Consider the following 25,000-nt stretch of genomic DNA (forward strand, 5'->3'; position numbering starts at 1 on the left):
AACCTTTATGAGGTGTAACCTCTTGACCGAGGCAGCAGGCAGACAGTCGTGTAAGTTATTCCCTTATTAAAAGCCTGCTCCATTTTACATTCACATTGACGTTGGTTTAAAACAAAGCAGGGGTTTCCGCTATCTTATCCGGGCTGTATCTGCGAGAGGAAGCAGGGCAGATGGCTAATATGTTTAACGTGGCCCTGCCTTAACTGACCTCCATCTAAAGTGCACCAGGGAGAGCTTTTTAAGATGGAGCCCAGATTGTAAGTCCTTTGACAGCCGCATCAGTGGGCATCGGGCCTCAGGAAATGGGCAGCCTGAGTGAACGGCCATGATGGAACTGTTTGATGTTCCAGGGCATCACTCTGTTTTACTTCCCAGGTATTTGTGGTACAATCAATCAGCTTGTTTCTGAGTTATATATCTACTGTCTATGTACTCTGTGGGTTTATGTGTTGCCTTGAATAGCTTCTTGTGCGTATGGTTGTTCACTGCAGGGCTGTTTTCACAATTGTGTATTACACATACATGGCCACTAGAGGATCATTGGTTATCAGACCCCTAAAAGTAAGAGTGAGAAAGTTAATTTGTTTCGCGATAAGGCACTGATTCTCTTTTTTCTACCTTCGGTACCTAAAATGTTTTGCAAGAAGGAACATCCCACCACCACTTCTAATATGATTATAAGCTTAAGCTAATCAAAAATAGGGAAACGTATAGCCAGTTAAGATATAGGGTTGAACTTTCAAGAGGAAAAGGAACAATTGCTTTCTGTGAGGTGTGTCGGGAGTCTATTTGTAGAATGATACAGACATGGGTGGCCTGTGGTGACCTGTGTGAGTGATACTGTAGTTTTAATTAGCCAATTCTGGTATATGTTATGTTGTATGTGTTAAATATTTTGGGATAGTTTACAGAAGTTTCAGAATGGTGCTGATATGTTTCAAAAATGATAATACACAAATGAAATTGAGCATTATAGGATATATACTTGAATTAATTCATGAATGCATGAATTCAAAATTGACCAGCTGAATTGCTGTAGGTATGGTTATTAGAAAAAGAGCCAGTTGCCTTATAATTGTGTACTAGTGTGTGCATGTATCCGTGTCCAGTGTATGTTTGTACCCTTTTAAACTATGGCTGCAGTTGCCAAACTGCCGCCCTGTGAATTCATGCTACAACACCACATTTAAACACACTCCATCTCCCCTACAACAAAATGAATAAATTAGGAAATACATTAAATGCTGCACCTAATGGATCCATACTGGGTCATTTCTTCCTGCCTTAGGAGCCAATCAGAACCACTGATGGGCTGGGCATAAAAATAGACACTGCATGCTGTAAGATGCAAGGGGTGATTGTGTGTGTTTGTGTGTGTGTGTGTGTGTGTGTGTGTGTGTGTGTGTGTGTGTGTGTGTGTGTGTGTGTGTGTGTGTGTGTGTGTGTGTGTGTGTGTGTGTGTGTGTGTGTGTGTGTGTGTGTGTGTGTGTGTGTGTGTGTGTGCGTGCGTGCGTGCGTGCGTGTGTGTGTGTGTGTGTGTGTGAGATAGAGTATGTGTTGGGGGGGGGGGGGGGGTAAGGCAGGAGATTAACGCAGCTTAGATCCTTTTTTAATTTAAAATAAATATTTTATTTTCTCTCTTTATAGTTCTGTTCAATTCAGTATTTTTGAATATTTGGCCACCATTACGGAACTAAAAAGAAACTTAATTGTCAAATGTAAAAAACAAAGAAAGAACCTTCCCTATGAGATTGCAAGGTCAAACAAACATGCTTACACCCATTATCTCTCTCTGCCTCCCCCTCTAAACCCCTGTGTCTGTCTGTCTGTCTCTCTCTCTCTCTCTCTCTCTCTCTCTCTCTCTCTCTCTCTCTCTCTCTCTCGCTGTCTCTCTCTCGACCTGATACTACTATTCATTCATGGAGGGGAGTGTTAAAACCACTTAGTATACACAGTTAGGCGCTGTGATAACAACATTGGGTACGTCCCCAGATGGGCCATGCCCTCTCCGGCCCTCTGTTACCAACATGTGACACGGCTGATTAGCCTCTCTGGCTCCCAGCTGCTGCTCTGTCACAGCCACACACACCAGGACGCAGCTTAACCGGGACAGACGCCTTTGCAGGGGGAGTGACCTGCACTAACAGCGGCCGTGCGGTTGCATTAGCCCCCCTAAAGAAACAACTAAAAAGCCTACATCTTTGGGGTCTTTGGCTGCCCCCCTCTCGCTCTCTCTTGCTATCTCGCTCCCTGTCCCACTCCTTCTCTCTCCCTCTCTTTCTCTCTTTCTCTCTTCCTCACTCCCCTTCTCCCTCACTCCCCTTCTCCCTCTCTCTCTCTCTCTCTCTCTCTCTCTCTCTCTCTCTCTCTCTCTCTCTCTCTCTCTCTCTCTCTCTCTCTCTCTCTCTCTTGCTCTGTCTCTCTTCTTCCCTCTCTCCCTCTCTACATTGGCCTTAACCTTCACACATTGGTGATCTGCTCCTTCACTTCCTCTTGAAACGTACAGAAGGCCGAGACGCCTTGAGACTGACACCCAAGCTCTGCTGGCTTTTGCATGGCTGATATTCCAACATGGTCCATCAACGGTGGCTGTGAATGTGGGGGTGTGCCAGAGGAGTGGAGCAAATAGCTCCTGCCCCCATCACCCCCCACCCAGCCGGTAGCTGTAGAGGGCTATGATCTCCTTGGCTAGCCGGTGTGTATATATGTGTTTGTGCACGCATTTGTGCGTGGTTGTGTGTGTGTATTTTCTTGGCTAGCCGGTGTGTATGTGGGTATGTGTGTGTGTGTGTGTGTGTGTGTGTGTGTGTGTGTGTGTGTGTGTGTGTGTGTGTGTGTGTGTGTGTGTGTGTGTGTGTGTGTGTGTCTGTGTGTGTGTGTGTGCGTGTATTTGTGCGGGCATTTGTGTGTGTATGTGTGCATTGTGCGTGCATGTGTGGTTTCTCAGCGAGCAGGAAAGTCATCATGGCCATAAATTGTGGGGATCAGCAGCCTGAGCGCGGGCCCCACCATGCTCCCCGGGCTCCGTGGCCCCCAGCAGCAAAGTGCTGATTCAGGCCGGGCCGCGCGGAGCGGCCCACGGAGGAGTTCACCAGCGGCAGCCTCTCCATCACTTTGACAGCTCAATAAAAACCAGTGTAAACTATTAATTGGATCATTAATTATTGATGCTGCTTTTACTACATTTCATGGGGGGCGGGGGGGCAGGGGGGATGGAAGGCATGTTTAAATATGGTAACTATGGTAACCACGTGAGCTGTGTATGAGCTGAGGGACCCGGGTTTGAGGAGACGAGAACATGGAACGGTTTTGGACGGGAGGTAGAATCTGAAAGATTAGACTTTTGTCGGGGCATATGCGGTACACGGCTGTATGTGTTAAGAAGTCATTTTTGAACACCTACTGTGTTAGACTTTATTTATTGCAAAAGCCCAAACCTTCCAATGAACAAATAACAGGAGAATCAATTGTGCTCTTCTCACATGGGATGTCATAGTGATGGCATCTCAGTTTTAGCCGTGCTCACATTCTCATAAAACTGCATTATCAGCTGTTAAGCTGGACCAAAAGGGACGATCGGCCATTAGCGAACACACTACAGTCCTAATAAACAAACCCAGGTGTGCGGGAAGCAGTCCCCAGGGTGCTTAAATGCTTTAACTTGGGTAGCTTGCACTACAAAATGACCACCGTTTTCCCCTCAGTTAGCCGGCCAGCTTCTTCTTTTTCTGTCTGCTCGGCACTATTATGAGGGTGCATGTCAGGGGGATCAATAAATAGGAAAATGGATCGAGAGCACCATCACACTAAATCAGCCCACTGGCCTTTACAGACACAAGCCAGGCCCATTACAGCTGGCACGCCCTCCTCTCTCCCATCTCTTTCTCTCTCTCTCTCTCCCTCCCTCCTCCTCCTCTTCTTACTGCTTCTTCATCATCTCTAGGTCTGCTGCCTGTCACTCCACTTAACCCAGGCTCTCACTACTCTGCGCGTCAGCCCCGTTGCTCTGAAGAAGCTCCTTAAGGGTTATAGAGGGCTTGAAAAGCAAAAGGACATTTTTAGGGCTACTCAGCCTACACACACGGACGAACGCATGGACACACACACACACACGCACACACAAACACAAACACACTCACACACACAACTCACAGCCTGGTCAGTCTTGGCATGCACACACTGAGTGGCCCCCACACATATGACCTAAAGATACCTTCTGCCCTCGGTTTCATCTCTCTCGGACTCCATCTCACTCTCTTGCTCTATATCTCTCTTCTCCCTCTCTCTATCCCTGACCCTTCCTCCCGCTCTCTCTACCTCTCGCTGTCTCTCTGTCTCTCTGTCTCTCTCTCTCGCATGCTCGCTTCGCATGCGATTACAATTGATGTTCTCTGCTTAGCTGCCTCGTCCCCTTCGTCCCCTCACACTGCTGTTGTAAGGGGGGAAAAGTGCTTTGCACAGTAGCAGGGCTCATCAGAGAGTGCTTGCTATGCACGCTACACACGGTGGAGATTATCCTTTGTCAGGTCAGCTAATCAAAGTGATATGTGGACGCGGTGGCCTCTTAGGGGAATCCGTCTGTAGTGCTGAAATGTGCGTGGAAAACACACACCTGTTGGTATGTGATTGATATCAAACGTATGAAAGCCGACGCTGGTTAAGCAGTGCGTTTACATTGAGCATATTCGTCACGTCAACTCATGCTAATTTTTTCAGTCATCCGTGTAGTTGATGTATTACTTGATAGAGAGCATTAGCTGTAAGGGAGCAGATGAGAGGCGGCCTGTGTAATGTGAGTCGATCAATACGATGTATTGATTTTACCTTTAGTTTGGATCAGGTTTTTTTTAGCACTCTGCGTGTTACATTATCAAGTCTACTTTAAAACAACGCACATGAAGAAACTCCATTTAAAAATGATAAATGGTTCAGGGAAATTTACGTTTTTGTCCGTTTCCAGCCCACATGCCACTACTAACATCGAGCTCTAGCCATCGCTGACATCAACACCGCAGCTCCTGTTGTCAACTCAACAGTTGACCTACATATTTCTTATCTATTATGTCCTACACTGACTAACCTGATGGATAGGCAGACAGACTATAAAACGACATATAATTCAAACAAAATGTCTCTCGATTGTGCTCCTGCGCTCCGGTTCAAGCCATGGTTACCTGGATGCGCGGGAACCCCCCGACATCAATAATGCAGCAGTGGTTCCGGTTTCCTTTGGTCGAGGATAGTTACATAACCAGGCACACTGGAGGGCTGCCATTCCAGCGTGTCTATTATCCAGAGAGCGCTGCGCAATGTACAAACTGAAGAAAAATTCAGCAATCCAGAGACTTGAATACCTTCAGTCATCTGCGGCCACTCGGCCAACCATCTCTGTCGTCTGCCCCTCATCGTTTCACTCTGGGATTTGCATTCCCTTCATGTTTTAAGGTTGTCATTCAGTTTTCTCCCTGGAGTCTGACTTGGCCGCCTGCCCTCCTTCTGTGCCCGGTAAACATGTCCAATTTCTCCTCTCCTGTTGAGCACTCTCTTTGACACCACCAAGGTAAAGGCTGCCATAATTAAAGGTTTGACAACAAGATCAATTTGCAATTACGACAACCATGGGCCAGGTGGGCCGGTCAAGTGGCCAAATGCTCGAGGGTCCGGATGATAATCCTCTATGAAAGGGCGCATAATAAAGACACCGTTTACATATTGAAGGTGGCGAGACGGCCGTAGTAGTTTGACTGACTAACTTGTAGTGTAATACAGGTACCTGCCTTCCCTGTCGGCAACATGGGGATTGTGGATGGATGGATGGATGCATGGATTTCTCCTCATAATGTACTTAGGAAGGGCATCAAACTAACATATATAGTCAGTTTCACTCCCTATCAAAATGGAGTATTGCAGGATCAAAATCTAAAAGCCCCATAAAACCTTAGCAATTCGAGAACATAATGCAGCAGACAATCAACAATAACACTGCTTTTCCAAGGGACCTTTTCGTCTCGATATTCTAGACACGGTAGGAACATCTAGCTGTCTGCTTTCCTGTACTGTAATGCTACTCTGTGTGTGTGTGAGTGTGTGTGTGTGTGTGTGTTTTAATGGTACAACTTCAGAACCTCAAAGCATCGGAGCAGCCGTATGCTCCAGCACCGCCTCGGCCTATTTGGCCCGGCCTAATCCTGTCTCTTGGACTTCTGAAAGGCCACTCTCTAAAAGGGATGACATCACCGGCGTGGTTTGGGGGCATTGCGGTAAAGTAGATAACCTTTGTGTGCACAGACTATCTGCCCGCATCTCTCTTGGAGGAGGGGGAGGGAGGGGGAGAGAGAGAGAGAGAGAGAGAGAGAGAGAGAGAGAGAGAGAGAGAGAGGAGCAGAAGCGGAATGAGGAAAAAGGAGAGAGAGAGAGAGAGAGAGAGAGAGAGAGAGAGAGAGAGAGAGAGAGAGAGAGAGAGAGAGAGAGAGAGAGACGGAGAGCGTGGAGATTAGATGGGGAGTAACAAGCTACATAAAACCACAAGCTACAAACTGTCACTTGGAGCTCCACGATGGACTCTGCCAGAGAGTAGCCATTTCTCCAGCTCCTCTGTTCTACAGATAAGTTTGAAAGTTAAACCTAAACAGGGGAGGGGGGGGGGGGGGTTGATTGCCCTCCACTGTTTAATTACCTTTGGCTATACATGTTTTAATTAAAATGCGGGACTTTTGACATCATTGGGAGATGTTTGGAGAATCAGAGTGTATGCTCTTCATTGATAAGCCGGCACATAGCCACGTTGTACAGTACTAATTTTTTTACACTGTATACAAAAAAATATGTTTATACGCTTGATCGACGAATACATATCCTTTCGCCGTACTCAGTTTGTTTTGTGTCAGCCTCGGTTTCGACACTGTTTGCTGATGTGGTTCATTCTAAAAGTTTCCTATATTCCAAAAAAGAACAACATAATTGTGCTACTAAGTCGCACGCATATGCTTTTGGTTCACCTTTCCTCTCATTACATAATATAAAGATCAGTATTTAGTCCACTGTATAACATGTAAATCCTTGGATGAGGACTGACAGATGACAGGACCACTACAAGGTGAAACACTTAACTTCCACACAGACACACACACACACACACAGGTGTCACACAGACACACACACACTCACATATGCACGCACACACATACACACTGAAATACAGTTACTCACACACACTCACAAACATACACAAGTAACAAACTCTAACGTACACACACACAAGTAACACACGTACACACACACACACACACACAAACATACACACACACACAAAAACAGACACATACACAAGAAACAAACATATACACCAATACATCCCCACACACACAAACATGTAGCCAACATACACATACATACACAAGAAAGATTTAACATTATTGACATGCATCTGGGTGCATCGTCAGAGCATTACACTCTTCACTGCAACTCTGGGAATAGATTCATATATTATCCAGTTAGAAACACAGTGCGGTCAGTCACACACCCACACACAAACACACACACACACACACACACAAGGAAAAATAGGTGACCACACAATATCAAGAGCTGTGAGGGATCAAAAAGGTTATTGCAGCAACAACAACATCAACAACAACATCAACAACAACATCAACAAATGTATGAGAGATGAGTCAAAGCCGTAAAACGACCATTACTAGCAACTAGCGACTTGCACATTACCTTAAACTAGGACTATGACACGAGAATCTAGTACAACATGAATAGTAACCAATGTGTCCGGCGATACTGAATGTCTTAGAGCGTCTCCCTACCTTTCTCACTGACTGACTCACTCTCTAGCTCCACGTCCTCACAGCTGGTGTACTCCGGCGTGGTGGCCAGCTCCTCCTCCGAGCTGCTCAGGGACACCTGCCGCATCTTCCCTCCCTTTTTGGTCTTGTGGGGCTTGGGCGGCGGCGGCCTCACCGACTCGGACTGGTCGGAGCTCAGCGAGTCGTTGCGCAGCATGCTCTCCATCTTCTCCCGCTTGGTCTTGCGTACGGCCGAGCTGGGGTCCAGGTGGTGCTGCTGCTGCTGCTGCTGCTGCTGCTGCTGCCTCCGCAGGGGGTCGCCGGCCGGGTCGCACCTCCGCACGTCCCCCGGGCGCTCCCCCAGCACGGGGCTGCGGTGGGGCGTGGGCGGGCTGTGGTTGGAGGTCCGGTAGCCCCCGTGGCCCCCGGGTCCCGGGGAGGAGCGGTCCACCGAGTACGAGCGCTGTCCCGCCAGGGGCGGCCGGCGCTCGGTGAGGTGCTGGCGGGACAGGCGGATGGGCGCGGGCTCGTCCTGCTCCGTGTAGGCCAGGGACGCGTCGCTGTGGCGCCGCTCGTGCCTCATGCGGCCCACCTCGGCGTGCATGCGCATCTGCTCCTCATAGGGCTGGGGCTTGACGGGGTAGCGGGCCAGGTTGGGGTCGCTGCGGTAGCGGGTCTGGAACTCCTCCTGTCGCTGGCGCTGCAGCTCGTACTCGCTGGGCCCGTCTAGCTCCTGGTCCAGGGGGTACTCCTGGGAGTGCCAGCGCCCCGGCCCCCGGCGGTCCCGGTAGCCGGCCCGCGCCGAGTCGGCGTCCGTGTACATGTGAGGGCCCCGCGGAGCCCGCCGAGGGTCCCCGTCTCCGTAGTCGGACGGTGATCGAGGCATGCCGCCGACCCCCGGGGCATGCTGGTTGTGGTCGCCCCCCTCCCTTTGGTCGTACTTTTGGTTTGGATCCCTGGATGCGGATGGGCTTCGTTTCCTGTCAATCAAACGGAAAACGTTTCAGTGGGCGATACTTTTTTTTTACATATAAAAAAAAATACAAATAAAGTTGAGACATTCGATGAACGGTGCAGAAGAAGAGTCACATGATGAAGGATGGTTTCCCAATTCTTTGCCATTTTTTTCAGATCTCTAGGCTAGAACGTGATTCACGTATGTGTGCGTACGGTGCTTCTGTGGGTGCGTGTGGTGTCAATTCTGACTTCTGTTGCGTTTTTTTTTTTTACATCTATAACTCTATTTGCGAATCTTCTGTGTGCCTGGCGGCGCTCCGTGCCGCCAGCAAGGAGGTGTTGATGAAAGCGATCTCCCAGACAGGAGCCTCCACAGTGGCTCATCAGGCCTCCCCGCGCTGCCCCTGTGGGCCGGCAGTCTGAGCGTCTACAGTCTGCCGCCGTACAGCAGCCCTGCTCTACTTTGCCCTGGCTCTGCGTGGGCCTCCGCCTGCGTCATGCGCACATGAAAGCAGACGTGCAACGCTCGCCCCTCGCTCGCCCCAGACATGTACACAGACTTAGAGAGAAGAATAGAGAGCGGTGAGGAGACAGAAAGAGAGGTGTGGAGAGAGAGAGAAAGAGAGAGAGAGAGAGAGAGAGAGAGAGAGAGAGAGAGAGAGAGAGAGAAGGGGAAACTGAGGCTTGATAAAATCAACCAATCCTCTATTGTTCTGCTCCTCAAATACACCAAAATAACGTTTTTAGCAATTTACTGGCCCTTTGATAAAAATTCAGGGCCTATCAAATAAATAAATGTACCCTGTTGTATCTCTCCTAAATCTCTCTTAAAAGGCTGAATGCCAATAACGAAGAACACTAAATACAGAATATGTAGGACAACATGTTGAGAAAATAACAAATCTATACAACCATTATACCACACCCCCAACTGCTTTGTTTCAAATGTCTTCATTTCAATTGGCAGAACAGTTCATTTTCTATATTATATTCAATAAAAAATGGCAATTTAATCATTTCCATCATCGCCAAAAGGAGCCAGAATGAAATGTATCAAGCGTAGAAATCATGTTGCATTCATCATATAAAATCTGTGATTCATAGTTAGTCATATTTTGCTCCACGTAAGCTTTCTTTCAGAACGAGAAAGCGAAAGGCTTTTGAGTGTGCAGGGCGGAAAGCTCCACCAAGCATTCGTTTCAATTTGAACCATGAGAACGCTCCATCAGCTTCCTCCAACTTCATTAATCATTGCTGCTAGCTCTCCTCAGTAACAGGGATGACAGAGCCTGGCGTGTGATTGGCTGAAACACGGCATTCTTTCCCCCCGCCTCTCGAAATAGCAGGTGATAGGAAACGTTAAAGGGGTGGTGACCTCCGCCCAAGAGCCGTATTTAGACGGTAGTGAGCATGTATAATGAATAAACAATAACACGACACTTGATGCGCTGATGCATGACCGGCCCAAATTGAGCTCGCCGGGTTAAGTTTCAGCTTGGACCACGGTGAATATTTAATCTCACGTCAGGGAAGCAGTATGATGAAGGATCAAGGCGTGTACGTCATCGGATCGACTGTGCATAGCAAAAAGGTTTCTGGTTGTTTTTTGCAATGGTGCAATGGTGTGACACACAATTGCGCTTGTCAACATTACTGAATGAATGGAGACGTTTAGCAAAGAGAAAAAAATGCGTACAAGGGATGTTGCTCTCCGGTTACCTGCCGAGTCACGAGCATTGCGACAGGGCAGGTCGGGTGAGGAAGAGGGGATCAGCATGCAGGCTGGTCTGAAAACCCACATCGGGCTCCTTCACACATGTCTGTTTCATCGTCATCCATTATGGATACGAGCAACATAAGACAAACGATCAGAGGGACAAAAATAATGGACGGATAAAATAGAGCAGGGTAGGTACTTCACCGTACCCCTGTACATCCCCGGCCATTCAAAACACAAGAAGGCCTACGTATAAACTCCTCCGTCACCTTTGTTGTCCGGCCAGGCGCCCATTCAGATAGGGCTGTGGAGCCAGGAGAGAGAGGCTGCGTGATGCATTATTCATGGCCTGCTGCTGGACAGTGAGCAAAATGGGGGGAGCTTCATTCACAAATCCACAAAGTGAGGAGCCAGCACAAATGATGTGCCGGGTATAGGGGCAGGGCTCAGTGTGACTCAGACCGACCGACCCCAAAATAAAAAAATAAAAGGAGGGAGTGGGGGTAGGGGGGGGTAGTAAGATGTGTAGTCAGCACGTCAAACGCCTCCATATGGTGGCTTGCAGACAACGCGACGAGTCAATGTGTGTGTGTGTCTGTCTGTGTGTGTGTGTGTGTGTGTGTTCACGTGCGCGTGTGAGTGTGCGTGGGGGTTGCCGACAGTGCAGTATGTTTTCAGAGCCACTGGCTGGTGCCCAATGAATACAGAACACATGCGTGGCTTGTACTCACACACACACACACACTCACACACACACGTACACAGACTGCCAGCATAAAATAATTAAACTAATAAAAATGTAATAAATCAAACGCCCCCCTATTATGGGCTGTCTCGTCTGGCCTCGTCTGCCCTTCCCGCCGAACACAGAGTGAGAGAGAGAGGGAGAGAGAGAGAGAGATAGGAGAGACGACAGAGAGAGAGAGACAGAGACAGAGAGAGAGAGAAATAGTAGAGACAAGAGAGAGAGAGAGAGAGAGAGAGAGAGAGAGAGAGAGAGAGAGAGAGAGAGAGAGAGAGAGAGAGAGAGAGAGAGAGAGAAGAGAGAGAGAGAGAGAGAGAGAGAGAGAGAGGGAGAGACAGATAGAGAGAGGCAGAGAAAGATAGAGAGAGGGAGAGTGCTGCTTATGTAAACCAGTGAGTCTGGCTCTCTCTCCTTATTCCACTCATCAGCCACTGCATCATGATGCTAATACTGTCAGAGCCAAACCTGCCCACACTAAGCACAACAACAGAGCCGTGGCGCAGCACTAAATATTGTACACTATTACCACGTTCCCCCCCGCTGCCGCAGCTGTCATAATGGGCTCTCTGTGGCCCGCTGTTAGCTCCCCAGAAGCCGCCGCCGCCGCTGCCACTGCCACCGCCGCTGTGACAATACTGAGCCAGGCATGGGAGACTGGCTTTACTGGGCCACGGACACAGGTACAAAAAGAGGAGGAGAGATGGGAGGAGGAGGAGGAGAGGTGGGAGGAGGAGGAGGAAGAGGAAGAGGAGGTGGAGAGCAAAGGATCAGTTGTCCAGCTCAGTTGTCTGGGCATTGATACACATGTGAACTAGTGAGAGAAGAGAGAGAAGAGAGAGAGAGAGAGAGAGAGAGAGAGAGAGAGAGAGAGAGAGAGAGAGAGAGAGAGAGAGAGAGAGAGAGAGAGAGAGAGGGAGAAACTGAGGCTCGGGAGCACGACACAACATCTGAGAGAGTGAGGGAGAGATTGGAGTAGGGATGATGGGACTTGAAAAAGAGAAAGAAAAAGAGATGGAGAAATATAAAGAGGGGGGTGGGAAGGATGGAAAGGTGAGGAGGAAAGAGGAAACTCATAGAGGGAGAAAGGGTGGATAAAAAGAGGAAGGGGAAGAGAAAGAGAGAACCAGAGGGGAGGAAGGAGGAGAATAACCAGTGTGGTGGGGGGACGGGGGGCATGCAGAAGATGCAGTCAGTGAACATGGTGCATTCAGGAGCCGCAACCACAGTGTGCTTGAGTGACAGAAGAGAAGGATATACAGTATACAGCCCTGACGCTATACGCCAACGCCTTGCTGCAACGTTTGAGTCACGATGAGGCTCGTGACTCAAACCCTAATGCACCCCCCCCCACCCCTCCCTCCCCCACCTTCTTCCCTCTTTAGCCTCCTCCCAATTCCAGGGGACCGTCCAGGACGAGATGCTGAGATGCGTTGCGCTACTCGTGAGCTACATGGGCGGACACACAGGGCGGTGGAAGCACCGCAGTACCATATCCAGCGCACCTTGAATCACTTGAACAACAGGCGGGGTGGAGAGAGAGAGAGAGAGAGAGAGAGAGAGAGAGAGAGAGAGAGAGAGAGAGAGCGAGAGAGAGAGAGAGAGAGAGAGAGAGACGCAGAGACAAAAGACAGACAGAGAGAGAGAGTTGTGTGTTCTCTATTCAGGAGACCATTGAAATGAGGAGTAGTAAACGGTAGTTGTTGGGGCCGCTTTTCCTCAATCATGTTTGTTCTCTAACGACTGCATAACGAAGTGAACTCTGGTGTGTAAAAGAAAATGTCTAGATGGCATCCATGTAAGTGCCGGACCACGAATGACATGTCAACTATCGATCAACAATATCGATTCATGATATTGATTTTAACGTCGCAGATGACTGATGATTACAACAAAGAGTTTTGACCACAGGCAGACTGAGAAATTTCAGTAGGCAAAGGTATTGTTGTGTCTTGCAATTGATCTGCCAAGATAATATATTTATATTTAAATGAAAGAAGTTAACGAATTACTGTAACTTTACTTTACTATAGAATTAATAAAAAAATTATATAAACCAAAAATCTGTAAGAAATAAAATCTCATTTCAACCAGCAGGGATATTTTGATCCTGCTGACCCAAAAAATGTCAGAATTGTCCACACAAAAGGTTTCAGACTTTAACACACAATTGTTCCGACCTAAACCTTGGGATTCCACACAGAATAATTCCATCAATAGAGAAGCCGACAGGGGTCCGGGTTTTTATGATCTGGTTGCTACAACCTGATTGGACTAGATCTGATCGCCGAAAGTGGAAAGTACGCCATCGTCATTCAAAAGCAGAGTGATACACAAAACCCAGGGCTCACCGAAATCATAGGGATTACGCTACGGACCGGCAGATTAAAAAGAGTGACCCTAAAAGATTACAAGTGACCTTACATGTGCACAAACCGCTAAGACCTTTATGTACTCACAATTTTTTCTTCTTGTATGACATGACAAAAAAAACATTCCTAAAACTGCTGTGATAGACTAGGGGTTTAGCTAGATAACCACCTCTCCAAGTCATACTTGATCATACACGTGTATGTATTTCTGCATGCATGTGTTTGTGTTTGTCTGTATCTATGTATATGCGTGTACTCAGCCAGTACACTGGGTAATAAAGCACATGCAGCAGACCTCCATTACCACAAATCATTGATGTTTGATGCAGATTATCACATGAAAGAAGAGCCATCACCAGACATAAATCAACACAGGACATCTCCAGCATGGTCACTGATTTATAGGGAGGAAGCTGCAGGCTTTGGGTAGACCCCTCTAATACAGCAGTACACCGAATACATAATTACACCCGCAACCACGCACGCACACACACACACACACACACACACACACACACACACACACACACACACACACACACACACACACACACACACACACACACACACACACACACACACACACACAGACACACACACACACACACACGCACAGACACACACACACGCACACGCACACGCACGCGCACGCGCACGCACACGCGCACACGCACACACACACACACACACACACACACACACACACACACACACACACACACACACACACACACACACACACACATCTGCACACGCATACTACTGTTATAAGTGTCAACAACATGCAACTAATTACAATTACAACTGTGGACAATTAATAAACAACAAATTAATTACTACGGTTAAAGCTGTGACCACCGAAATAACAATAAAGTAGTAACGATACGGTTACAACTCTCGTAATAAGAATGCAGTCTTTACAGGAGAGTTAATAGGTTTGAGAGCTAGATATTGCAAAGCACTTTCTCGTTTCCATTGGCTATGCTGGTATTCCATTTCACTAGGCGAATCATCGATAATTGAATGTCGATAAGAGAGCTCTCAGTGAGTGATGGACCCTTCGTAGAAGTTGCTGATTTTGTGTTCTCAGCTACACACATGCAGCCACACAAACATCAAACGCACACACACACGCTCACACAACTTTCCAAGTATTTCCGTATTTGCAATTGTAAACGTAAATAAGTAATACCGTTAACTAATTGAAGCCACGAGCATTGTGTATTGTTGTCATGGATAATAGCAAACATGGCCTATCTGCATGGTCAAGCATGGACTTTGAATATAACAAAATGTTTCCGCAAATGGAACGAAGAAAAGGAAATACCCTCCGAAAAAAAATAATTACATTTAAAACGATCCATACATACTCAAGGCAAACAATATTAGGCACCTGTCTCACGGGAGATTCTGTTCGGGGATGCAGCTCACTTCAGACTGCTCCGCGTACAACCCATGACCCACTAAGACCAGTTCGGACCCCCCGCGGGTCGTCTCCGGTCCGCCTGGTGCTCCTCTCTACTCCGCTGCCATGCCTGGAGGACCAAGCCTTATTTTTACTTACTGTTCCTCCTGGTGGATCCTCTCTCCTGCTGAAAATGTCCTACTTATATTTCCAGTACTGCAAGGGAGAGGGCTAAGCCACGGTCAGTGCTCTGCATGGCCCACTTACAGCCGTAGCGTACGCCTGCATGTGTCCGAGCGTGTTCCTGTGTGTGTCTGTGTGTGCCTGTGTGATGTCTTCGTGACACCAGCTCCAACAGAACTGCCGCGGCCTGCCTGTTCTCCACAGCTGAACTATTTAACTTGAATGTTAAATAAGCGAGCGCCGCCCCCCCGCCCCCAAGGAGAGGCAATCAGGGGCTGCGAATGCACCGCTGCCCCCTTGGAGGTGGGATGTGGGGGGCTGGAGGAGGAGGAGGAGGAGGAGGAGGAGGAGGAGGAGGAGGAACAGGAGGAGGAGGAGCCATTGGTGGGTGGAGGGATGTAGGAGTGGGGGTGTTTGCTCTGCGGACAAATGGCGGAGAGTCAAATTAGAACAAATGAGCGGTGCCGTGTTACAGATTTCTCCTCTTAAAGGGATCTTTGGCCCTGCTAATGACGGCAATCTATCCTGCAATTCTCTCTATTGAAACTAGATCACCAGGAGGAAGAAGAGGGGAGAGCAGCAGGCTAAATCACAGCAAAAGACAGAAATATCCACAATGGTTTCGCTTGGAAAGCAATTCCAAATAGCAGAGAGAGCAAGACAGAGAGAGCGATGAAGAGAAGATGTTTTTTGGAAAAGCGTTCTCATTTTGCTTCCCCTACTGCCAAGACTAACTCAACCAGACTCTGTTGCATCTTGGAAGTCTGGGGAAGGAGAATAAAACACACACAAACTCCTCGGAGAGACCAAAACCAACCAAAGTGTCCCGAACTAAATCCTGCCGAAAAAGAACTGTCCAAATAAACATATCCTAGAAGAATCAGCCACCTGGAACTCCTCCCGTAGCTCAAAGTGCTCGGCTGACGTCTGGCTGGGCCCGCGGCACGCTAGCCTTACCCCGAGGGGCCCGGCCCCCCCATCTGGGCTGAGCCTCGGAGGTAGCGACGGCTTCGGAGGCGGCTGTGGTTCTGGTGCCCAGCTGCAGGGGTTTATAAAACGGGATCTCAGGGATCTTAGGAGGGGAGAAGGGTGGAGCAGAAAGTCATCCCGGTCCACGGGGCTTCCCGGGGCACTGGTGTCCCGGCAACCAGGAGCGGATTACACTGCCGGGATGATGACCCACTCCCATCTATCAGCGGTCACAACAGCGGCATGCCGCCTGACACTAATCTTGTTTAGCCCGGGTTTTCCATGATCCTCAAACTGAACAAATTACATGTGTTGCATGTATTTTATTTTTCATCCAAAAGTGGCAGGTGAGGTGTGGCGTCCAAGAGAGAGATATTACCACAACCTTATTATGTGTTGTATGTATGTGATCAGTATGTGTTCTGTACACTATGAGATAGCGTATTTAGCAGTGAATTTGTGTGTGTTTGTGTGTTTGTGTGTGTGTGTGTGTGTGTGTGTGTGTGTGTGTGTGTGTGTGTGTGTGTGTGTGTGTGTGTGTGTGTGTGTGTGTGTGTGTGTGTGTGTGTGTGTGTGTGTGTGTGTGTGTGTGTGTGTGTGTGTGGGTGTGTGTGTGTGTGTGTGTATGTGTGTGTGTGTGTGTGTGTGTGTGTGTGTGTGTGTGTGTGTGTGTGTGTGGATGCGTGTGAGGACGTGTGCGGTCATGTCTTACACAACACCTACCGGTATATCACGAATGTCCTTTTGCCGTCTTCCTTGCAGTCTCACACCTTGAACACACTCGCCTTTCCATTCCCTCTCTGTGTCAGTCTCTGCCTCTCTCTGTCCCCTGGTTCCCCCCGTCTCTCTCCCCCCCCCCCCCTCTCCTCCCCCTCTCTCTCCTAGGAAGTCGGTGTTGCTACCTGAGAACAGCGCGCTATGCTACCTGTCCAATCTGTGGCTCTGCACAGCAGGCGTGGTGGACGGCTGACTGACAGCGGGGACGATGAGGGAGGGCAGCTGCGAGATTGGCTGTTGACACAGCACTTCACAGGTTAGCTAGCGTCCCCGGCGCCCGTGATCCCCCCCACACCAAAGCCCTACAGTTGAGAGTAGGGCCCCTGTGGAGCTGCTGAATCAAGGGGAGCTGTGGCAAGAGCGGGTCGGGTCAGGAGAGGACGGAGACACCTCCAACAGCACAGGCACACGACTGCTGAGGAGTCCTGTTGATATTATCGTGTTTTACGGCAATCAGGCTTATCTGAATGTTTCTATAATTCACTGACGTTATTATTTATTTTACTGTGGTTCCATTTTTCATGTTGATCTACATCGTGAGTCGCTAAAAGTAGCAATATGTGCTATTTCAACCAGCTCGTAGCTTCAAATAACCTGGAATGTCTTGGGTCAACGCTGATATATTATGTTCTCAATAATGTTCTCAATTAAAACACATCCTATAATTATCCAAAAGAAGAAAAAAAATGCTGGCCAGCCCGTACCTCTCGTGCTGGCCAGCGTCCCACAGTTAGGGTGAACAAAATGTTTTAATAAGTCAAATTAGTCATGAGCCAATCACTGATAATAAAATCCCATCAAGGGAATGATCTGATCCACAGTCACAATCCAGCCTACAGCAGCAACGAAAACGCCCCCTGCGATGTGCCTGGAAGTGCCTCATCATCAAACTTGCCATAATGAACCTAATGGCCCCATTAGCCTATATAACATAAACATGGATTAAAAAAAATCTATAAAACACTATCACACAAGCACAAGTGTGACATGACAGAACTGACAGTTTGTCAAGGTTACATTCACAACCCCAGATGCAGTCATACACATGCTCCCACACAAACACACACACACACACACACACACACACACACACACACACACACACACACACACACACACACACACACACACACACACACACACACACACACACACACACACACACACACACACACACACACACACACACACACACAGAGACCACACCCAGCCCTTAAATCCCTCCTCCTTCTTCCCCTCCTGTTCTCCCTCCTCCCCCTCCTCCCCCTCCTCCCCCTCCTTCCCCCCGCGCTGCAGAAAGTTGCGGGGCACCACATCCATCACCGGGCTGACAGTGTCAGCAGATCAGAGCCGGCACATCGCTAATTGGCTCTGAGCATCAGAGGCTCAGTCGCTCCTCCCTGGCCCCGGCACTCGGCTGGCGCGGCGTCCTCCTGCGTGTTAGCACGTAGCGCAGCGCTACGTCTAATGTAATGCAACCTACACCCCGCGTCGTCGTCTGCTGGGGACGCCTTTCTCTCTTTCCTCGCTAGAACGCTTGCAGCGCTATGTAGGCCGAGCCCCAGCAGAGTATGGCATCAAGATTAGCTAGGAGCTACGGGGCGGCGGCGACACCGCCTGCCTGGTCCTGTCCTCCGGCGTGCAGGGAGCAGTGTTTGTGCATATGCACACGGGTATGTATTACATACACAATTACACATACGTAGCCTTTTTTACTCTATTTGTGCGATCGTTGCAGCGCTTTACTTTTCTGTTCACGGCTATCACACCTAGAGTTCAAAATAAACCCTGGGGTTTCAAGAGACAGAGAGTGTGGTGTAGAGGATTATATCTGTGTGTCTATAATTTAAACTTGGGGTGGGATGGTACGGTGGTCATAGAAAGAAGCAGGCAATCCCCCTGAAGAGCCTGTAACTACTAACTCATCAAGGGCAACAATTAACATGTTGGGGGGGGGGGGGGGGGGGGGGGGGGGTGGTTGGCAAGCAATTCATTAGAAATACAATGGTTTTGTTCTGGTATTCATCTGTGACATCGGATCTGTTGCCACCATGAGAGAGAGATGTTGAGATGGCCAACTGATCCTTTAAGGAAAACACATACACAGACACAGACACACACGCAAATGCACACGCACACACATACACACACACACACACACAGGTGCCAGCAGGCATCAGGACATGTTTGATCTAGTTTTAGACACAGAAGTGTTAGAAGCAGAAGGGACAGACCAATGTGTTTCAGTCCTGCTCCATTTCTCTGGTGTTTATGAGCTGAGGTGGTCTTTTGATGGAGATCCAAAGATATGGTAAGATGAAAATAAATAGGGATAACTTGGTGGTGTATTCCTGAAGCACAGAGAATTGTCAATAGACCTGTGTAGGCTAACCAGACAGCCTGTTATGGTCTCCGACACGCATGGCATCATGGTGTTGTAGGTCGACATGTTCTGGTATAGGACAGCGCTACCGACTGTTAAAGTCTAGTTTACTTTACTTGACTCTCTCTCTCTCTCTCTCTCTCTCTCTCTCTCTCTCTCTCTCTCTCTCTCTCTCTCTCTCTCTCTCTCTCTCTCTCTCTCTCTTTCTCTCTCTCTCTTTCTCTCTCTCTGTCTCTCTCTCTCTCTCTTTCACTCTCTCACTCCCTGTCTATCTTGTCTATTACTGATGCAAACATGCTCACAGAGAAGTGTATTTCTTCTCACGGGAGGAATGGATACCCTCCTGTTCTGGCTGCAGCTACTGTAGCGCTGTGCCATGTCGCCTGAGTCAGCCATTGTTCATTTCCTGCAAAGTGTTCCACGCAGCGAACATATTGCGATCGGCTGAGCTATTCATAAAGAAGGCCAGCACTATTTCATATTGTGTGGGCAGAAAAAACGTACGGAGCTGAGCTGCATTTCTGCACCGGATGGAAAACATCAAACACGAAGACAGAGTCATGGTCTGGTCCATACCTCCATACTTCCTCTGTAACCACTAACACACACTCAAACACGCGCACACACACACACACACACACACACACACACACACACACACACACACACACACACACACACACACACACACACACACACACACACACACACACACACACACACAAACACGCACTCAAGCACACAAACACAAACACAACCACACACCCACACACACCAACAAACACACACAAACACAGAAGACACTGTATGATACACAAATACAATGCACACACACACACACCGACACAAACAGAAGACACTGTATGATACACAAATACAATACATGCACAGAAGCATGGGTACACAAACAAGAACACACAAACAAAACGTAAACACATCCACACATGCGTATATACACACACACATACAAACAACATACACATCAACACCACACACACACACACACACACACAGACAAACATACACAGACACACAATCACACAAAAACACACAAAGCCGCTCTCAAGCCACACGAATGCAGGCCCATTTCTTCTCGGTTCTGCCAAGTATGCATTGTTCATTCCAGTGAGCACGGCGCATTCAAAATCAAAGTCAGGCAAGGCTGGCCGTCTGTCTGGCTTTATAGAAAGTCAGGAGGTAATGAAAAAGCTGAGGGGTGAGTCAGAGGATGGTTTAATAACATCTCTTGGGCTGCTGGACGCACGGACTAACCCTCCTGGGGAACCGATGATGGCCGGGTCGGGACAGAACCGGGGGCTGTGTATTATATAGCTCCCATACTCACTCTGTCTATCTCTGTCTCTCTCTATCCCCCCTCTTTGTCTCTCCCTGCCACCCTTTCCCCTCTCACTCCATCGCTCTCTCACGTCATCGCCTCTGCATACTTGTGTGTCATGCGGCTTCCTTCTCCCCCCCCCCCCCCCACTCTCCTCTTTCTCCCTCTCTCCATCATAACTCCTTCCAGCGATCCTCTGAGTCTATTATTGTCAACAGATAAGACTGCAACGTGCGTTGTTCGGCACAATGCCAAGCTCCTCCATGTTCCAAATGTAAAGAGGAGCAGTCGGTGAGGGGGGGGGGGGGGGGGGAGGGGAGGGGAGAGGAGGAGCGAAAGGGGTTCAGAGGGGTTCAATGCCCACAAGGAGATGGAGGGAGGAGCACTCCGTTTACAGTTGAATGAGCACCTGTGTTTATAAGCCAATCATTTGCTGACGAATGGTGATGGAGTCTGTGCATAAGTAGCCCCTCTGTGCTGGGTTCAAGGTTAGGGCCTTGGTTTATCCCTCTCTCTCTCTTCCCCTCTCTCTCTCTCTCTCTCTCTCACGCTCACACACATACCTGATATACACACACTTAGACACACTCCAGTTAAACATCTGCCTGATGGGGGCTGGTGAGCTACCTGGGAAGAGGTTTTTTCCTCAGAAACGAGTGACGTACATGGAAATTCTGACTGCATAAGTTATGCAGTCAGTAACTTAGCATACAGGAATCCTCCTGGGATCCCATGTATTTTAAGTGAGGAGCTATGTCAGCTACGATCCTGGAAAATAACAAGCTTACCACATGAGACATGGAGAGGTGCATCAAATGAGGCCGATATGCAGTATTTTGGAGAGAAATAGTACCGCAAAAAGTTATTGTGCCATATTACATGATTTGAATGTTTTGGTTATATTTATCTGAATAAAGAACTGATGGAAAATTATGTTTTAGAGCCAGCTGCAAAATGTAGTCTTTACGCAAGTGATTTGTAGGGCTGAGCCTGAATTGTTCATTAGGTGGGGTATTTGAATCTCAATTAAGTATTCAGATAGTTGTTTTGTTTTGTTTATAATGAAAACAAAACAAATGCTTAGACTTTTCTAATGTCTACGCAGATCTGGGGACTGAGAGTAGAAGGCGAGGTTACAGTGGTCTGAATATCTCAGTTATCAAATATATCCCCTCAAAACTTTAGTTGAGGCAATGGCAGCCATCATCAGATTTGCCAAATATGGGATGACCGAATTATAATTTGTTAGTTTTGGATATTCACACATTATATTCAAACATTATTCCATCGCATTTTCGATGATTATTTTGCATTTGTATTTTCCTTAAATGTGCTTGTGTTTTTCGAATTTGTAAAACGATTTGGAATATTCCGCTTGTAATACAAGTCTAGGCCACCCTAGTTTTTCCTTCAAGCATCTAGGGATGCAAATTATCGAGTAATTCATTAATCGATAGTTGTTTCATCTTATCGATCGATGATCGATTAATTGATAAGCGGCAATTCTTCTGAGAAGCTGAATTTCCTTCTGAATGTGACACATTTAGGTGGTAATTCAACAAAGTCGTTTAGTTGTTGTACTTTAGAATACTTCCACATATTGTGCATTTGGCGTCTTTGTCGTCATTAACCAACTTAAAGTGGCTCCATACTGCACTCCGTCCTGCCGTGTTCCAATACCCGTACTGTCCGTACTTACTAGCCAAAATTTGAGTACGAAGTACTCCAATTCAGATCCGGCGAAAAGAAGTATACTTCAAGGACCCGGATGCCGTACTCAAAACGGGCTAATCGTGAAGTGTGGATCGAAGGACACTCCCCGTACTCAACGGCAGCCATAATGGTGCGTTCGAGTATTCTCTGCGAGCCGACTCGGATCTCGGATCGGACGCCACGCCCACACTAAAATCGTTTTATTATGTTTTGAGCGTAGGTCGTCGGAGAAAAACATGGACGCCACCCGGAAAGCTATTGTTGCGGTAGCATTGGCCGACTACTACTACTATTTTCATTTATATTATTTCAGGACTACGAAATAATATAAATGAAACGGTGCGTTTTCACCATACGAAAACGCAGCCATTTCAACTTCTACAATTTTCACTTCATTTCATGTTTCAATGTATCTTCTGCATATGTAAGTTATTACAGCAATACGAGTGATTGAAATTGCGATTTAAACCACCAAAGCGGTCCAAACACAATGAAAACAGTTCACTGAATGTCACACTGGGCGCATCCATTTTCAATTCTATCTCGGAAGCCTCGCTCGGTCACCGCTGAGTTCAAACGAGATGGCGAGATCGACTTCCGAGGAAAAGGGGCGTGTTTGTGCGTGTCGCTAGGCAACGTCCTCGGAGCTCCGAGACGGATGGATATTAAAACGCACCAATAGCTACGTAGCAGAAGAGGCGGAGCCAGGCTGAGCCAAAGTCGGCGCATTTTCCACATAGCCTGCATTAATATAGTCATTTTGTAGTTTTTATAGCTTTTTATAGCTGCTAGGCGTAAAGAGTTCACCGTTCAAAGCGGGATGTTTATTGCGGGGGAGGAGCCACGGCGGCAGTCGTGATCGTAATTTCCGGTTAGTGCACCACGGAGTACTCGATTTGGAACAGCACTCGCATCTGAAAAATGTACGTAGTAGCCAGTGCGGATAGTATACTTCCTTTAAGTATACTCATGGAAGTACGGGTATTGGAACACGGCCCTGCTTTGCTTGTGTTCCCGCTTGTGTTCCCGCGTGTGCGTCAAGTACGTCTGGCGTCAAGTGCGCCCTCACGTGGACGGTTGGGGAATTACGGGTTAAAATGCGATTAATTGCAAGTAATTTATTTTAATCGAGTAATCTCTTATCGACAATTAATCGATAATCGATTAATTGTTTGCATCCCTAATTGTTACGCCTTTTTCTGAAAACCTGGCAGCAGCAGCCGTTCTGAAAACGACGACCAGCCGACTAAGTAGCAACTACAAAGTGTATTTAGTGACACACACCAATACGCAGCATGAGGGGCACCTAATACAGGATGGCTTGGCTGTATTTACCAAGGACCCTGAGAGGAAGACAGAGGCAGGATCGAGCAATATAAATTTGTATACATAAAAATAAAATCCCATATCCTGCCTAGCCAATGTTCCGTCAGGCCAAACCAACTAGGCTTCCCCATCATCTTTTCATAAACAACGTAAATAATAAGGTTGGAATATGTGAATAGACTTTTTTTATTCTTTTACAAATTATGTACATATAGTGCTCTAGATAGTACACTGTTTATATTAGGTAGGAGATAGGCAGTATCATCTTAGAAGGAAAGGGAGGTGGACTACATCTTCTGGAGTGGCTGCCAACATTTCCCCGGTAGCCCCGTATCAAAGATGCATTCTGATTAATGTGGTCTCCACTGCCGTGTCGTACAACATGCCTTTCAATATCCCAATTATTAATGCAAAATAAGTCTGATATACAAGACATGTGTATTGGAAAGACAAGGATTAGTTTGATAAAAGACCCCGTACGCTGAAGTATTTGGTCCACATGCTAAAAAGCTGAACAGGAGTGATTGAATGTAACTGAATGGGAATTGCATAAATGCTGGAATGATGCAGTAAAGATAACTTAGGAGCAAGACAAACGGTAGTGCATGTTGTATTACCAGCATTTTAATTTAAATATGGCTTTGTTCCACGTCAGTAGGCATTCTGTATTGCTTCGGGCATTTCAACACAGCTTAGCTTACCACTAAATAAGCTATTTTTAACAGTCTTGTGCGTCTGTGTGCATGGATGGATGTGCATGTGTGTGTGTGTGTGTGTGTGTGTGTGTGTGTGTGTGTGTGTGTGTGTGTGTGTGTGTGTGTGTGTGTGTGTGTGTGTGTGTGTGTGTGTGTGTGTGTGTTTGTGTGTGTGTGTGTGGGTGCGTGTGTGTGTGTGTGGCTGCGTACGTGTGTGTGCACTCCAAATGCATTTCAGCTGATGAGTGTGAGTCCTGTGGGAAAACATGTAAGGAAATTTAAATCAGTTACAAGTCAATATTTTGCAGCATGTGCAGAAGTTCGCTTGACCTCAGCTTCTCTCGTCTGAGTAGTTTCCTTTCCTCAACGCCGGACGACAAGTATGATTTACTTTTTGCTGCACCCACAGGAGGGTAAGAAGACATAGAAGTCATCTGTCCATTTTGGAACAGCAACATCATAACTCAGATAAAAATAACATTTTTAACCAGACACACTTAACCCACTGTGTGGAGTAGGTTGTTCAATCTAGAGCATGGATCGCTTTATTTTAGGAAAACAATCAAGCCATTAAGGGATATATTGTTAAGATTCAGGAGTTGTCAAACAGAGAGAGAGAGAGAGAGAGAGAG

General features: G+C 47.5%; 1 protein-coding gene across 1 annotated transcript in view; it reads right to left on the minus strand.

The window, feature by feature from the left end:
• Window positions 1–25,000, minus strand: part of rims2a (regulating synaptic membrane exocytosis 2a) — a 135,908-nt gene that overhangs the window by 63,899 nt on the left and 47,009 nt on the right. Inside the window, exon 7 of the mRNA XM_056602987.1 lies at window positions 7,815–8,773. Coding sequence (XP_056458962.1) covers window positions 7,815–8,773 — 959 coding nt within the window. The remainder of the gene's footprint in view (window positions 1–7,814; window positions 8,774–25,000) is intronic.

Source organism: Gadus chalcogrammus, chromosome 11 (genome assembly GCF_026213295.1).
Source record: "Gadus chalcogrammus isolate NIFS_2021 chromosome 11, NIFS_Gcha_1.0, whole genome shotgun sequence".
Classification (NCBI taxonomy): domain Eukaryota; kingdom Metazoa; phylum Chordata; class Actinopteri; order Gadiformes; family Gadidae; genus Gadus; species Gadus chalcogrammus.